Source organism: Strongylocentrotus purpuratus, unplaced genomic scaffold (assembly GCF_000002235.5).
Source record: "Strongylocentrotus purpuratus isolate Spur 01 unplaced genomic scaffold, Spur_5.0 spur5_scaffold_9, whole genome shotgun sequence".
NCBI classification, from domain to species: Eukaryota; Metazoa; Echinodermata; class Echinoidea; order Camarodonta; family Strongylocentrotidae; genus Strongylocentrotus; species Strongylocentrotus purpuratus.
Window position 1 is genome coordinate 22,394,681 of NW_022145615.1, and position 18,588 is coordinate 22,413,268.

The 18,588-nt window shown below is 39.6% G+C and overlaps 1 protein-coding gene across 1 annotated transcript; it reads left to right on the forward strand.

Annotated features, from left to right (window-relative positions):
• The first annotated feature begins 2,854 nt into the window (after positions 1-2,854).
• Positions 2,855-18,588, forward strand: LOC115917957 (peptidyl-prolyl cis-trans isomerase B-like). Its single transcript, XM_792864.5, has 6 exons — positions 2,855-2,958; positions 13,136-13,173; positions 13,749-13,862; positions 14,477-14,570; positions 15,765-15,949; positions 17,338-18,588. Exons 1-6 carry the CDS (start codon positions 2,943-2,945, stop codon positions 17,479-17,481), a joined length of 591 nt encoding a protein of 196 aa, XP_797957.2. The 5' UTR covers positions 2,855-2,942; the 3' UTR covers positions 17,482-18,588.

Sequence of the window (18,588 nt, forward strand, 5' to 3'; positions counted from 1 at the left end):
TGTTGATCTATAATAAATTATAGGCAAACTCATAATTTAAGAGATGTCACTTTGTTAATGTAAGTACCCAATTAAATAGACTATTGATTTAAGCAAGTCTTTCTTTTTATATCCATAAGCATCCATATTTTGTACTTGAAAGTGGTGGCGTATGAAGGGTCCAGTTGTTGAGGAGTAGTGACCGGGGGGGGGGGGGTCAGCATTATGAGGTAAAAGTAGAAGAAATGTGAAAGAAGGAAAGCTTCATGCGATGGGATGGAGTGTTACAGTGTTACATACATTTACATTCTCCAACAAATAATTTTACATGCTTTCTATAATCATCATTTTCACGTCATATGTATTTGATCTGAAACCAATGTCCCTGTTAACTCATCTGGTATATGTATGCTATTGTATTTAAATATCATTTACGCTTATTTATACAGGTTTTCATGACAAGTAAAGCGTTAATATAATGCAAATCTACTGATGCAATAAAACTGAACGAGTCAACAATAACCATTGTAATAAAAGGGAATTCATTACAAATACATTAAACAGAGTTCGATACACCACTAAAAAACATCTGCATGTTGTATGCAGCTGGGTAAATGAACTAATGAATATCCAAAGTTATAAATATCTTCCTCCTTATTTCCGTGCTCTGAAAAGGTACAGGTACTTTGAATAAACACATGGGATATATCCTGGTCAAGGTTTTTTTTAAAAACATTCAAGCATTTTGCACTCTGTGCTCCATCAATTTTTGCTGTATATGCAATTACTTTTATATTTTTAAATATTTTTAAAATTTTTAAATTTGACTTTATAATTCTATGTAAGTCCTCCGTATGTATCGTGTACAAATTCACCAATAGCAATTAAATGTTTTATATGGTTTGTCGTGAACTAGTCAAAGGCAAGTATATAACTTTATTTGATGTATTTCCTTTGTGTCTACACTAAATTACATGAACCTAAATGTATCAATGTGTTGTAAATGAAGATTGTAAAATGTGAAATATGAACAATAAAATGAAATTGAGACAAAGTGAAACAAAGAAAAATCGCAACTGTTCTCCCCTTCTTTTCACCCTTTTCTTTTCTTCTTTCTCTTCTGTGTTCCCTTTTAGCTCTCCTTTTTCCTTTTCCCTTCCTTCCCCCCCTTTTTTTTGGGGGGGGGGGAGGGGTTGGGTTGGAGGCGAGGGCCTTTTGCCCCCCCCCCCCTGAGCTACAACTTGTCGGCGGGAAAATTGCAACCCCCTTTTTTTCTTTTCTTCTTCGTCTTTTTTCCTTCCCTTTATCTCCTCTTTCCCTTTTTTCTTTCCCTTTCCTTCCTTCACTCTTATTTTTTGATGGGGGGGGGGGGGGGGGGGGGGAGGTAACAGTTGGAAGGCAAGGCCCTTTCGCCCCCCCCCCGATCTAAGTTCTTTTTTCCCCCTTTTCTTTTTCCTTCCTCTTTTTTCTTTCCCTTTCCCTTTCTCTCCTCTTTCCCTTCTTTTCCTTCTCTCTCTCTCTCTCTCTCTCTCTCTCTCTCTCTTTTTTTTGCGGGGGGGGGGGGGGGGGGGAGAAGCAAGGCCCGTTCAGTCCCCCTGGATCCGCGCCTGTCGCCGACAATATTTTTAGTCCCAGATAATGTACACTAAGCAATCATTACATTTCAGGGGAAGTAAAAGCTTATTTTGCAATCTTTCTATTTTAGAGCAGTTTGACACATGTATCATACGCAGCGGCGGTGCTCCGGGGGGGGGGGGGGGGGGGGCAGGTACCCCAAAATGCCCCTTTTTACATAGGAAAAGTGCCCCTTATACTTTGACAAGTGCCCCTTTTAATTTCTAAAAGTGCCCCTTCCCCTTTCCACACCTCTGATAAGTGCCCCTTTTATTTTGATACGTACCCCTTTTCCTTTGACAAGTTCCCATTTTCCTTTGCAAGAAGTGTCTATTATTTATTCTGATGAGTGCCTTTTTTGATCTCTAGTAAGATTACATTTTCGGGTATAAGAAGCGCCCTATTTCACTTTTCATAAGCACCCCCTTCAAATCTGAGAGGTGCCCTTTTCCTTTGTAAAAAATGCCCCTTCCCTTTTAATAACTACCCCTTACATTTTATACCTTATATTTTCACATGTGCCCCCTTTCCTTTTTAATAAGTGCCCCTTTTCCTTATTATAAGTACCCCCATTTAAAAAAGAGCCCCTTTCCCTTCTCATGATTGCCCCTTTAAATCTATGAAAATAATTCCTTTCATTCTCGTAAGTGCCCCTTTTATTTTGACACCTCCCCTTTTCCTTCCTAATAAAATGCTCCTTTTCCTTCTTATAAGTGCCATTTTCCTTCCTAATAAATGTCCTTTTTCCTTCTGATAAGTGCCTCGTTTATTTTTAACATGTGCCTCTTTTTCTTTTTAATAAGAGCCACTTCCCCCTAGTCATAAAAGCCCCCTTTCACCTCCAATAAATGCCCCTATCAAAATCTGATCGGTGCCCCTTTTCTTTCAACAAATGCACATTTCCCTTTATCATTATTGCCCCGTTTTCATTTTCATAAGTGCCTCTTTTTCATGTACGGTCAGTGCCCCTTTTCAGATGGGATAAGTGCCCCTCTTCACCTCTGAGATGGCGTTGCGTAACATTTCGTAATATTTGGAATATCAGAGGGGGCAATGCACATATGGACAGCTGTTCATGGAAATTATGGCTGGAGAGGGTTACATTCATGGGTGTCGATCCGTAACTGATACCTAGTCATCAGGGGGGGGGGGGGTGATCTATTCATTCATCCCCCCTGATGAATAGGTATTACGTAAGGATCGACACCCATGGTTACATTTCTTTTTGTTAAGTGCTATGTAAGAACTAGCTATTATTATTATTATCTCCATTCATTACAGCTTCCTGAAGTAACTAAACATCGTTCGGTTTGTCCTCTTCTTTGATAATTTACCTGCCTAAATTGATAATGTCCAGCCAACGCGGTGAGTCAGGACAGAGAAAGTTTCTAAGAACTATTTAATCATAAATTTACGATGTTTATAGGTTTAATTAAGAGTCAAGAAATATGTGATTGTTAGATTTTAGATAAATGTGTTTAAAGGTTACTATGTGTAAGATAGAGAATCCGTTCGAGACTCTCCCTTCATTTTTGCATGTAAACGCTAAATTACGTATGATGTGCATTGTTCGTCTATAGTTTCACGGCACTGTTGGAGATTAATAAATTAATACTTCGTTCCTATTCATCAACATCCGTCTTTACGTTGGTACTTTCATTTGGTGGCAGTTATACAGTGTATCTTTCCATTTATTATCAACTGGAAAATTAAACTTTTACAACGTACAGAGAAGCCTAATGTAGGCTAAGAAAAGTGATGAGGCATATTTAAATTGCTTTTGAAGGTATATACGGCCCCTAGGGCGACCAGTCAAAGTCCACGAAAAGATGTTTAGCCTATTATAGGCACATCTGGCTAAATTTCATCTGTTTATGTTTGTTTTATTATTTGTTTGATTGTTGTGCATGATTGTTGTCAAACTTTCGTCTTGTTTTTTGTTTTGTTTTGTTCTGTTTTGACCAATAGCAATAGATAGCAGGCGCGGATCCAGGGGGGGCCGAGCGTGCCTTGGCCCCCCCCCCCCCGCAAAAAAAAAAAAAAAGAGAAGAAAGGAAAAAAAGGGAAAGGGAAAAGGAGAAAAAGGGAAAGAAAGAAGAGGAAGAAGAAAAGAAAAGGGGAAGAAGGAGATCGGGGGGCCGAAAGGGCCTTGCCTCCCAGGCTGTTAACACCCCCCCCCAATCAAAACAAATAAGAGAGAAGGAAGGAAAGGGAAAGAAAAAAAAGGAAAAGAGGAGATACTGGCGTACTGATAGGTGGGGGGGGGGGGGGGGCTTTGGAGAAGTCAAATTCAAACGTGGTTTATTTCTAATTCCACAACGGTGGATTACAAATAATGCTGAAATGACATAATTTCCGAAATTTTTCCTCACTTTTTAGTAAATTATACGTTTGTATGTGTTTCAGGGCTCAAATTAATTTTTCATCCACGGGGGCTCTTCCCCCGAAAAAAAGAGCCCCCGTGAGCCTTCTCACGGGGGCTCTTTTTTATACAAATATCCATTTAATTGGTACCTATGATACTCTTCAATTATTTGCTATTTCATCATTATCATTTCAATCAGCATTTTCCCTCTTACAAATTTACAAGCTACATAGCTGTTACTGGCCTGTGTATATAATATATTTATTTTTTATTTTATTTATTTCATTTCCAGGCAAGATGATAACATACAAAATATCACAAGGTTAACAAATGATAGAACATACTGTAAACATAATGATATTTAGCACCAGCCAATGCCTGAGGATCACCTAAAAGAATTAAAAAAATTCTGTCGAGAGGCTCTCCAATTACGCATCTCCAATATACGCATACAACACTGATCTTTGTGATGTCTTTAACGTGACATATCTTCTTCTCCCCTTGCAAAGGAAAAAGAAAACATGGTCATTAAAAGGGATTAAGCGACAAATAATGATTGTGATTCAAACTGATGCGAATATTCGTTTGAATAAGCACTGCTATTCACCCGAAACTTCTTTTTAAAAACAACTTTTACAAATCTCAGCCATGCTTATTGAGTTGAGACGTTCCATTCAATTTAAAATACCCATTACATAATACACTTCTCCTAATCTCAAAGTGATCTTACAGCACAGTGGCAGAATTGCATGGCTGAGATTTGTAAAAGTCGTTTTTACAAAGAAGATCTGGTGAAAAGCATTGCTTATTCAAAAAAATCCTTGCACAATTTGAATCACAATGATTATTTGTCGCATGGTCCTTTTATTAAATAACCTTGTTTTCTGTTTTGTTTGCAGAGGGAGAAGAAGCTATGTCACGTTAAGAAATCATAAAGATCAGTTGTATTATGCGTATATATGATACCAGAACAAATGTTGATTATCAGAATGTCATTTTGGAATACCTCTATACAAATACCACATTGTCTTTAGTCCGTATCAGTATTAGTTGTAAAGTGTTGTACACTAATTATGATTTATAATAAGAGTCTTCTTGAGGCTGGATTTTGTAGAACTCAAATATGAACAACTTGTTGTATTGATTAGATGTATGTGAAGCCGCATTACAATCTGCGGTAGCAATAATCATGGGCATATGATATAGGTCATTTGTTGAACATACATGTAGATATAAAATGATATCATATCACAATCCCTCTTCTCAATGAAAACTTAATTTCATATTTAGATCCATACTGTTTAAAATATCTTTTTAAAATTCTTTGCTTAAGAAATTAAACTTGTGCTAATATGAACTTACAATTTCGTCCCTTTCTTTGTTTGTTTGTTGTTGTTTTTTCACCAAAAACAATTTGTTTTTCATTTGAATGCGAATTGTTTGCTTATTTATCTAAAATGTTTTGATCAGACTTCAGTTATCATCTTGCTTTATAATGCAATAAACTTAATTAATAAACAAAACATGACATATTCAATATGTCTCTTTAAATCTAATTACTCAAAACCTTGTAAACATTGTTAAAGAAAGCAAAAGACAACAATTATTTGAATTATCTCCAACCATATCAATATTTTACATATCGTATCTCTCTGGTTTCTTAATAGTACGACCTGATCTGGTGGTGTATGGTTGGTGGTGATTCGATGGTGTGTCTGGTTTGCATTGTGTTTGTTCTGTTTGTGCATTCTGCTGGTCGTGTACATCATTATGTCTATCACTAGCATGTTGATGGTTTTGTTCCATGCTGTCCCTCTCTTGGGTTGGTTTGATGTGCCTACGATTTCGTCGCAGAGTGTAACCTGATGATGTCTCTACTTCATATGACCTTGGTTCTGGTCTCCTGTTTGTGATCTTTCCTCTGTCCCATCTACCAGTCTCTTGATTTTGGATTCTGACTTCTTGTCCTTTGTGTAGTGGGGGAAGGTTGGTAGCGTGCTTGTCGTCAAAGTATTTCTTCTGGTCATCCTGCCTGGTCTGCAGTCTCTGGTAGATGTCATCCTTTTGGGGTGACTGGTTCCGAATTCTGGTCGGTATGTTGGTTTGGATCTTCCTCCCCAGTAACAGCTCTGCTGGAGATGGTAGATGGCTGTCCAATGGAGTGGCTCTCAGGCATTGCAATGCCTTGTTGACGCCTATGTTATCTCTCTTAGCTTTCTTCATGGTGTTCTTGACAGTTTGTACTTGCCTCTCTATAAATCCATTGGATTGTGGATATCTCGGGCTTGAGGTTACATGTTGGAAATTCCAGTCTCTGGCAAACTCTACGAATATGGCACTATTGTATTGAGGTCCATTGTCGCTCATTAGTCTCTCGGGGGTTCCTTGTTCAGAGAAGATTTCCTTAAGCAGTCTGATGACAGCACTACTTGTTGCTTGCTGTGGTAACTGCTTTACAATTGGATACTTTGAGTATACGTCAGCAACAAGAAGGTACTCTCTTCCATCAAGTGTGAAGAGGTCAGTTGTGACAAATTGCCAAGGTCTGACAGGAATTTCATGTGGCTGCAGAGTCTCTGATGGCAGGGAGTTCCCATATTCTTGACATACAGAACATTTCCGTACCATCATCTCGATCTCCTGATTTATGCCATTCCAGAAGATACAGCTCTTTGCTCTCAGTTGGCATTTGATGATGCCTTGATGTCCCTCATGTAGCTTGTTCAGGTATTCCTTTGTCAGGCATTTGGGGATGACAATTCTTGAACCTTTCAGGATAATCCCGTCTTCAATGGACATCTCGTCCCTGTATGGCCAGTATTTGATCAGGCTTTTGTCAAGTTTACGCCTTTCTTCTGGCCATCCCTCTAGGATTACATCTCTCAGGATGCAAAGTTCACAGTCCTCTGATGTTGCGGTGCGGATCTCCAGTAGCTTCTTGTCTGAGAACATTACAAAGTCAACTTTCATGTGCATTTCAGGAGACTCAGGAGGCAGAGGATTAAGTCTTGACATGGCATCAGACAGAAGCATCTCCTTTCCAGGTTTATATTTCACTGTCATGTCATACCCTTGGAGTCTGAGCAGTAGTCTTTGTAGTCTTGGTGGTGCAGCTCCAAGGTTCTTGAGAGTGATCATCTCTAGTGGTTTGTGATCTGAGAGGATAGTGAAACTTCTGCCGAAGACGAACGTGTGAAACTTTTCACATGCGTAGACAACTGCTAGCATCTCTCTCTCAATGTTAGCGTATCGCTGCTCGGTGTCTGTGAGGGACTTTGAGGCAAACGCTATTGGTCTCCCTTCCTGTGTGAGGGCTGCTCCAACGCCTTTCATCGATGCATCTACTTCTAGGACAACAGGTTTCTTTGGATCAAAGTAAGCAAGTGTGGTCTCCTTGCAGATCATATCTTTGATGGTCTCAAACACCTTCTGATGTGATTCAGTCCAGCTATATATCACATCTTTCTTCACAAGTTCCCGAAGTGGTGCAGTCAGTGAGGCAAGTCTTGGAATGAATGGTGACATGTAGGTCACAATGCCTAGGAACTCTCGGAGTTCTGTCACGTTCTGTGGTGCGTTCAGGGCTGATATGGCTGCTGTCTTCTGTGGGTCTGGTTGCACTCCATCTTTGCTGAAGACAAGGCCATAGAATCTCACTCGGTCTTGCTTGATGTGGCATTTGTTCCAGTTCAGGACGAGTCCATGCTCCTTTGCGACGCGCATCAGATTGTGTAAGTTGGCGTCATGTTCCACTGCCGTCTTTCCTACGACTGCTATGTCATCGGCCATTCCTATGACTCCAGGACATTTCTCTAGTATTTGATTCATTCGTTGCTGGAACACGTCCTGAGAAACACACAAGCCAAAAGGTAGTCTTTTGAAACGGTAACGACCAAAGGGACTATTGAAGGTCGTCAAATGGCTTGATTCTTCATCTAGCTGTATAGCCCAATATCCATGTCTGGCATCCAGGGTACTGAACACTGTTGCTCCTTCAAACTGGTGTCGGACTTCTTCAATGGTTGGCATCGGCATATGGCTTCTCTTGATTGCCTTATTTAAGTCTTTTGGGTCAAGGCAAATTCTCCATCTTCCATTGGGCTTCTGGGTGTATGCCAAGCTTGATACCCAGTCTGTTGGCTTAGTGACACTTTCTATCACTTCAAGACTCTCCATCTCATCAAGCTCTTTCTTGATGTCATCCTTTATGCCTATCGGGCATCGTCGAACTGCATGTATCACAGGAGCCGCATCTTTGTCGATCACGATGTGGTATTTCCCATCAAATTTTCCGATTCCATCAAATCTATCGGGATACAAAGTCTTCAAATGCTCTCTATCTTTGATGGGACTATCATGGCTCTCCATCAGACTGCAATTCAAGACTACTAATCCTAGATCCAGGCACAACTCAAGTCCAAGGATGGCTGGTCTTTGAGTCTTCACCACAAAGAATTCTCCATTTGCTTGTCTGTCCTGGTGGTTACAGCTCAGCGTATGTAGGCCTACTTGTGGAATAACACTCTTTTCACCATAGCCTGTTATCGTTATCGGTGACTTTCTTAGCTTTCCTGTGATAGGTTCCCCATTAGAGTCCACGCGATCAGGGTACATCTTCTGATAAATGCGTAATGGAAGAATGTTCCCTTCAGATCCTGTGTCAACTTTGGCTTTTAGAGTCGCTGGTCCTCTTCCGATCTCAACTCCGATCACAGCGAAGGCTTCGTTCTTTCTGATCTGGTCTACACAGATGGTCTCAAACCGCATGTCGTCAGTTTCTTCTGTTTCTTCCTCTTCTTTCATCTCATGGAGTCTCTTTGATCTCTGTGCTTGCGACCTTTTCGGATATGTCTTTGTAGCTTCTTGTTTCCTTTGCCACTGCTGTTTAGATTCTTGTTCCTGTTTCTTCAGTCGGCAGCATTTCTCCCAGTGATGCATTTTATCACAGTTTCTGCATTTGGTGCCATAAGCAGGGCACTTCCTCGGTGGATGGTTCAGTCCACAGAATGAGCACTGTTTCTTCCTTTGGATATGTTGCTTCGTCATATCAACGTTGACGGCTTGACCATGAAGGAGTTTCATATCCGCCTCAGTTGCCTCCTGGGTTCTGGCGATGTCCAAAGCTGTATTTAACGTCAGTTTCTCATCCTTGGCCAACAATGTTTGCTGTACCTTCTTGCTTGAGGTGCCAATGACGATCTGTTCTATGAGGCGACCTTCAAGTTCAATGTCCGCAAACTTGCATTTTTGTGCTTGTATTTTGCATCTGGCCATGAAGTCGTCTATGGCTTCGGCTGGTTCCTGTGCCAATTTCTGCAGCTGAAATCTTGCCAGACGGAAATTGGTCTTTGGTTCGAAATGTTTTATGAAAGCTTCGAAGACCTCAGCTGGGGTCTTGAAGTCCTTTCCCCAGGATTTGTGAATCCTGATACCCTCTTGACCCAGCCACAACAGGATGTATGTACATTTCTCTTGGTCAGACTTCTTGTTAAGCGGCCCTGAAAATATCAACTCACAATAGTATTGAAAATTTCTAAATTCAGTCGGCAAATCTTTGGATGCCCAATCCATGCAGGGAGGGTTGATTCCTGTCATCTCTCCCATGTTGTTTGTTTGTGTGTGTGACTTTGTAACAGCCAATACTACTACTAGAGTCTAGTCATATTCAGCCTTATACATAAAGGAGTAAGGTCATATAGTGTGCCTTATCCTAATATACAAATAGGAGTAGGGTTACATTAAAATTCACACGTACCCTATCCTGTGTTATCAATACTGCAATGAGACAAAATATCTATGGCATTTGTTATACTGCATCGCAACAAACATCATCAATAATACAATTCCAAAGCAATTTATTCCTTTGCCAGTCCAACTCTTCCATGTCTCTATTAAATATAAGCCGGTCCTTCAATACTATCCATGGATTTACTCACATTAAATGATCCTGGTCAGGTTGGTGATTCAACCATTCTATTCAAACATGTGCAAATAATGAATTCAGCAAAGCGTCCATTATTTCAAAATGTTAAATCTTGATTAAAATCTAGTGTCTCTCAGTTCAAGTTCATATCTTATTCCACGGAGATCTGTATTCCCAGGTTTCACTCTCATATAGGTCTATAGTATGTAGACTAGGTGTCGATCGAGGTGTCCAGCTCCAGCGACGTCGTCGATCCTCCCGATGAGCTCCGAGTCCGTGTGGCTCAGTTCCAAACCAAAATGCAGGGCTGGGAGTATAGCGCCCTAGCTGTACTGTACTGTTCCCGGTCCCGGTCGAGCCTCTAGGCTCTGCTCCTGACGAGCCTCTAGGCTCTGCTCCTGGCGAGCCTCTAGGCTCTGGTTCTGCCTCCGCATCAAGCTGGTCCTGAATGTAGGGCAAATAATCACTTCTCGATCAGTGCTGTGCTATCGGACGATAGGCTCACTCGGTCTCAGTTCGTATGGGGTTTAAAATCTCATATTTGCGACTCACCAAATAATCAGTGTCGTTTTCTGCAGTACTCAAACGTCCCTCAAATATATCGCTGACCTGTTCAGAGCTTCACCTTTCTCAGTTCAAAATTCATCTCAGCGGAATATCAGTCCAAAATCGTTGTAGAGGAAAACTAACTTGCTCAAATCGCGAAGTTTCCGTCATTCACGTCAATGTAAACAATCGACTCACACTGTTCCGTTCAAAATTCCTCCGCGGTTAGCGCGCGTAATTTTTCGTACGTGCTAGTCAGTTCCATACCGCATATACACACGAGCCAAATTAGCACAGGGGGTCGATGCGCGTAAACGAAATCCCAACCTAGGCCTGGCCGGTAAACGGTGCTTAAATTGTCCATAAAATCCAAATCCGGGCTCCACCTGCACTCAAATTGGTCTAGCAAAGTCCTGGCACCGCTGCCACCATGTAAAGTGTTGTACACTAATTATGATTTATAATAAGAGTCTTCTTGAGGCTGGATTTTGTAGAACTCAAATATGAACAACTTGTTGTATTGATTAGATGTATGTGAAGCCGCATTACAATCTGCGGTAGCAATAATCATGGGCATATGATATAGGTCATTTGTTGAACATACATGTAGATATAAAATGATATCATATCACATTAGTATGATCCAATATAAGGCTATTATTCTTTATTTAATTCAGTATAATGCTTTTCCTCAAAAATAGTTTTGCTATTTTTGTAGGGTCGAGACGCTAAGAAATGGTTTCAAATGTACATTACACGAACCCTGAACCATTGCAAAATGATGGTGGTTCTCTCTCTCTCTCTCTCTTTCTTTATTTTAATTATGCATTATCAACTACATATAAAGCAGCAACCAAAAACTTAGGGTTATCTGAGAAAGGTGAAAGTAAGAGTTAAAAAGAAAGTCATGCTAAAACGGCGCTTCACTTCCCACCGCCCCCTGAAAAAAATAAAATAGATTAGTAGTCCTCCTCTCCAGAATCCACCTCCCCCCCCCCCCCCGCTTTAATATCACATTTTCACTTGGCAGCCCAAGGGGGCCGGGGGGTGGGAGGAGGGGGTTAAACCCCCTACCCCCACCCCCTGCCGTAGATCTGCCCATGTTACCATATCATTCCACGACATTTTGGTCTTCCTCTTCTCCTCAAAAGGGACTTTTAGATTTGCGTGGACGTGGACGTGTTACGTCCTTTTAAGGCACTGGCAATCACATGTGACGTCCTTTTAAGCACTGGCAGTGCCTTAAAAGGAGGTCACACGTTGCAGTCCACGTTCTCATCGTGCAAATCTAAAAGTCCCTAATATTGATTTACTGGTCGAGGTTCATTATTTGCTGACAACGAAAAACTTCTCCAGGCCATGACCATGTTTCTGCCCTTGCCCGATCGCCTCCAGCTCCAGCAGACATGGCGCGGCAGCGTGCACACGCACCGCTACTAACGGCGCAGTAGGCCTATAACCACTGCTGACGGCGGCACTGCACTTTTCTCCGTTTTCTTCCTCTAATGATTAAATGAAACGTAAAAGCTTCCGCGCTTTGCGCGGGAGGGGGGGGGGAACCTGAATTCAGACGAGGATTAAGAGTCGAGAACTGTACAACGAATCGTTTTCTTCCTCTAATGATTAAATGAAACGTAAAAGCTTCCGCGCTTCGCGCAGGAGGGGGGGGGGGGGGCTGAATTTAGACAAGGATTAAGAGTCGAGAACTGTACAACGAATCGTTTTCTTTCTCTAATGATTTAATGAAACGTATAGCTTCCGCGCTTCGCGCGGGAGGCGGGGGAGAGGAGGGATAGATCTACATTGTGTCACTACCCATTCATATTGCTTAAGTTATTCAAATGTAATTCAAATAGCTGTTTGTTGTAAGCTGAGTTAATGGCTCACTGTGCTGAAGCATTGCTCTTCCGTTACTTTTTGCATTTTTTATTACTAAGCTGCGCGGTACTATTTTCGAGATGCCCGATTTACCCTAACCAGGGACGTGATAGAGAAGGACTGGAATCAAGCCGCTCTCCTTTGACCCCATGCTCCAAGCCGCCGAAAAGTTATGCGCTAATCTGCAACTGTTGACCAGGTGGTGAGATAAAAGAGCGCCTGAAATTTCAGGATTTAGAATTCCTACATCAGAAATGGTATCACAGCAACTGTTCGCTGTCCCTTTCAATGATTTCTCATCATTGTTAGATGTGTAATCGGACTAGAACAAGCGAACACAAACTTGTGTAATTTCATCCTTTTTCCAACTGCAAAAATACAGAAAACACGCGAAAACACGCATTAGCCAACTTATAGTTATCGATGGTTGTATTATCATGGATGAAATAACGGGGCACTAAAACACGCACAAAATTATTAGCGCATTATCCTAAAATATTGAGATTTTGTCAGGATCTAATTTTCTTTTACCAACTCTGGCACACAAATTATAGGAAGGGCGGAGTAGTAAATTGGACAAATTGTTTGATGCACTATTCCCATTACATTTCCCATACAAAGTTTATAATTTACACTGAAATTTTGCCGGTAATTTGATATTGTGTAATAAATGTGAAACTGGTGCATGGCCTCCGAAATTCCCCGCAGTGGAAGCATGGTCAAACCGCATGATTTCGACAAGAACAGTGAAGGTGCTAGGAGTATTTACAGTTGCTGTAGATCTAGTCTTGTCTTTTTAATATTTTAATTTTTTCTGCTCATTCCAACAGGTGCAGAAGGAGACATTGTTGCTTTGGTGACTGACAAGGTATAAGTTATGCGCGAACAAAAATCAGGGGCGTCAATTTACTCTGGACCCACGCTTAGCGAAATGTGTTTCACTTTAAACAAACAGAACTTTGTTATTCCTGGCTCATTTTTCCTGATTAAGGTGTCATATGAAAGAGCAGAAACTGAACTTTCTAGAAATGTTAATTTTTTTTCGAAATTTTGATACCGCCCGCCAAATGACTTTTTGGTTTCCTTCCTTTAAATTGCTTTTAATCACTCATGCGTGAAATCTAAGCTTTAAAAATATGTGTCATTTATTAATTATAATTGTGATTAAGTTATGATAAAACATCGATAATTCTCGGTTTAATTTTGTCTGGGTCGCAGTGTCGCACTGTATATATATATATATATAGGCGTGAAGAAAATGGTCTAGAAACGTGAGACGTAGCTGTACTTTACAATTTTATGACGAGATTTCGGCTTGTGAGGCCTTCTTATTAAATTGTAAAGTACAGCTACGTCTCACGTTCCTAGACCATTTTCTTCAACCCTATATATATATATATATATATATATAGGAATCACTCACAATGTTTGTTCCAATTACAGGTCTTCTTTGATATTACAATTGGAGATGAAAAAATTGGCAGGATTGTAATCGGTGTCTTTAGACAAGTTGTTCCTAAAACAGCCAAGAACTTTGTCACCTTGGCCACTGGTGAGGTAAGCAAGGAATAGTGTCCGTTTTTATATTTGTCATCGATCATTACTTTAAGAAAGCAGGATTCTTGCCAGGGCTTAAAGATAGAGTCAAGTTGTGGTCATGTAATTGCATTGTGAACAAAACTCTCTGGAGGCGATTGATAAATATTCATACGTGTATGTAGCTCATATGTATTTATATGCACTCTGAGGCTTTGGAATCCTCAAAAGTCAAAGGGATAAGAAATTGACTCGGTCTTGCTCAAAGTGAAATGCACTGTAATAAAATTATGTATGGAACTACATTGCATGTGGCATGAAAGTTTGGCCCAAACACTTTGCAGTTATTCAAGTTTTTTATGATATTCTTCCACACTAATATGAAGAAAAAACCGAAATAGCTTACAAATGACTCTTCACCTTTACCAGAATTCAACCTTCTCTTTGACAAGCTGGTGCTAATACTCTATGTATGAGAATGAGAGAATTGAGGAAGCAGCAGAAGAGTGATTCTGTGCATCCATCACCACCACGGCAGCTGGAAAGATGGAGGATGTGATGACCTGAACATTAATCTTTTTGAGAATGTATTGAAGTTTAATCAAATAAAATCCTGTTTTTCTGTGGGTTTACAGAAAGGGTTTGGATACAAAGGAAGCAAGTTTCATCGAGTGATCAAGGATTTTATGATCCAAGGAGGTGACTTCACAACGGGGGATGGCACAGGAGGTAAGCAATTTTATCATATGTGAACATGTATAGTATTGAGGGAAAAATTAGATGATATTTTGGATATCGTGGTAAAGCTACGCGGGGTGAGGAGTGGTAGGGGGTAGGGAACACATATCCTGGGACATACTGTCAGATCACCACGAAACGGCCGGTAGCATCTAGGGGCAATTTTGGCAAGACATAATATAGTCCGGGCTATTTTGAAACTGCATAGTCGGGGGGGGGGGGGATTTTAAGGGCCCCCCCCCCTATGATCTCGGCCGTGAAACGGAAACGGCCGATCGCCTCGAAAATGTGCATGCATGTCAAGTAAAGTGTATAGAATACTAGAATACTATGGTAATTTCAATTTTTTGAAAAATTCACTTGCATATTTATGGTAAAAGTCACATTTTTACCCATCAATCATATATTCTTCATTCATTCATTGTCACTACATATATCCAATTGGAATTAAAAAAATACAACAACAAATATTTGAAAGAGCCAGGTTATTCATTATGTTATTTATTTTTTGGATAATTTCTTTTGTATTTCCATGTTTTTTTAACTCATGTATTTTATTGTTTTTGTTGTTTTATTTCAATTCTAACTATAATTCAATTATTTTGACCCTCAAAACAAACACCTTAATTATAAACAAGACCAAATAACCAATGTTTTATATCTTTTTTTGGGGAAAATTATATTTCCATATCTTTTGTACACAAATCACGAAAATGAGCGATTTTCGGGCTGACATGCAAAGACAAAAGGTCACTTGACTTTGTAACGGTAGGTCCGACTTTCGAAAATTGTTTCAAAAGATGCGCAAGACCCACCGAAAGAAAAAAGTCATAACATTTCAGCCCAAGATTTTGTTTGCGTTAAAAAAAAATTATAGCGAAAATGTAGAGAGGGGGGGGGGGCTTCTAAAGCCCCCTTGCTATATAGGGTTAAGGCCGGTTCACATGGTCAACTGCCTTTTAAAAAAAAATGCAGAATTTGAATTTAAAAAAAAAATACTTTCGAAGGAAATGCCAAGTGGGAATGCAAAAAAATGAACCACATGCAGCATAGGCCCCAATTAAACCACACCCACCTATCGACCTCGTGTCATAGTTGCAGAACTATGAAGCACACCGTTCTCGTTTCAATTTATTTATCTTGTTATTTATTGTATGTATTTATTGTTTAATATTTTTCCTTCAGGTAAGAGCATCTACGGTGACAAATTCCCTGACGAGAACTTCAAGCTGAGCCACTACGGTGCCGGATGGCTGAGCATGGCCAACCAAGGCGAGGACACCAACGGATCCCAGTTCTTCCTTACAACCGTCAAGACAAGCTGGCTCGATGGCAGGCATGTGGTCTTTGGCAAAGTTTTAGAAGGAATGGTGAGTGTTTAACCCTACACTCTGGGGGTGTCGATTTGTATCCGTGGTTGGGGGGGGGGGGGGGGTGATAGGTTCCAAAATATTTTCGGCAATAGATCAAAGCAACCAAGAGGTAGAAGCGTGTGGCAGGTTGCACCCCCTCCCTTCCAAGTTATTTACTTTTTTCAAGTCACCCTCAATAAAGATAACATTTCAGAGAATACAAGAATGGTAATCAAATTAATAACATGCTAAATGTTAGTCCTGACTCTTGCCTGCAGTGTATATAGGCTTACCAGCCATAAACTTAACTAGTAACGTAATCACTAAGGAAAAAAATAACGTACACTTAGTATCCAGTGATTTCGCAGAGTAGTGTTTGCGTTACTAAACATCTCTTAAATTTGCCCTTCTTTTTTTCTCATCAAGGAAATCTCTTCAAAGTCTTGAACCATTTGTGACACATGTTACATTTTACATCAGTAACAGAACTGAAGAACCACATTGTTTTTTTGACGTGCAGGAATTGAGGGTACATGTACCATCTATTTTGACTGATTAAAAAAAAATGGCAGCAAAACTGATCATGAAGATGTCGACATTCTTTTCAAAAGAGGACAACTAATGGAATTTCAAGAAGAATGTGCTGTTTGACTCATTTCGATTTCCATATTATTAAAATCATATGAAAACAGTAAACAATCAACTCATATGTTTCATGCAATATCTCTTTCAAGGTTATTTCTTAAAATAGTAATCTAATGGGCAATTCCACGGTAACGGAAGGACACTCAGACAAGATTTTTGAACTTCAGGTTCATACTAAAAGAAATGTTTTATTAGTATGTATTAAACTATGGGGAACAAAATGTGTTTCAGTCAAGTGGAAAGCTTCATCAACTTCACAAAGTTTGGATAAACACTAATTAACTGGAAAAACCATGTCCATTTTTATGTCCTTCCGTTACCGAGATAATTAATATGCACATTCTTAAACTACTTAACTATAATGACAATTTTTTTGGGGAGAATTAAAGGCACTTATATAGGTATTATATCTGTACTGTTTCACATCTTATACTAATAAAACAGTTCTTTTAGTATGAACCTGAAGTTCAAAAATCTTGTCTGAGTGTCCTTCCGTTACCGTGGAATTGCCCTAATGATAAGCACTGATTAAGGTATGCTGACGTCAGCCAACGAAGGGAACGAAAATCATATTTGTGTATACAATGTGGAACATGGAGTATTAAACTTTTTTGGGGTATAAGACTCAGTAGGAAACTATTGTAAATGAGTGACAGTAACAGTTCAATCAAAAATTCTTTAAAATCCTGAAGGTAAAGACTGATACTAAAAAAATTCACAGGTACTTGTTAATTTTATTTTGTTTTATTAAATTTTTGCAGGATGTCGTGAGAAAGATTGAAAATATGAAGACGGGGGATAATGACAAACCTGTAAAAGACTGCGTCATCGCAGACAGCGGCACTATTGACGTTGAGAAGCCTTTCGCTGTCGCCAAGGCAGCATCCGATGATAGTAGTTGGTAGATGGAGTAGTTTAGCTTAGAAATCAAAGTGTATGACCTCGATCCCTGATTGTTTGACCTTGGTTTTGGGGTGTATATAATTTCAAACTTGTCCATCATATCTGATTCTAAGGAATACATCTGTTTTAGTCAGTGTGTTGTTGTTCTCACATTCTTAAAAAGTATAGGTGGAAATTCATCTAGATTCCTTTGAACTGTCAGGTAGCTAATAGTTACTGCAATGCTTTATCCTCTTCCATGGTATTAACAACTATTTTGCACGCAGAAAGAAACGCTGAAAAATGAACATGCATTTGCATGTAAGTGTATCATTATAATTATTCATATTGTTTTATTACATCTTGTGAAATAGTATGCATTTAAGCTTTTGGAACTTTGTGTGTGCATTTGTATGAAAGAAAGCATTTGGAACTTGTTATGCACATGACGCCTTGTCGAATACTCGAATACTCTTTTTATTTTTGTTTAACCTTTTATACAGTAATGAGAAAATTATCTGCAACTTAATCTAACCAATTTTGTTTTTAATCATGTCAACCACAACCTTTCTAAAGCTGATCAAATATGGGACACGCACGGCCAGGCACTAGTGTAGGAAATCTTTAAATGTTAACCAGTTATATGACAAAATAACTTGTCTGTTGCCTTACGAAAACGTATATATTTAGTCAAGCCTGAATTGAGTGGCAAAACAATTATTGTGTTAAAAGGAAAAAACTAATTTGATGACATTCCAAATTCCCCAATAACCAATACGATTGGAGAGTGAGTTCCCGTTTTTTTTCTTTTTCAAAACTTACTCAATAAACAAAATATTGATAGCTGGCCCGGATACTTCAGCCTCTCACGAAACGCAAGTAGGTGTCTCAGGCCCAGGCCTGAGGTGTCTTTCCATTTTCATGTTGTTGCTCTTTGTATGCTATTTTGTACGAGAGGGTGGAGTATCCGCCTATACAACTTTAATCGTACAAAAACTACAAGTTGCCCTTTTTAGCATGTTTGTTCCAAATAACCTGCTACGTATAACTTTGTAAAAGTGATATAATAAACAACCAGCCTTTTTCCTCTGGTTCTGAACTTCACTTGTAATCATATTTAAGTTATCATA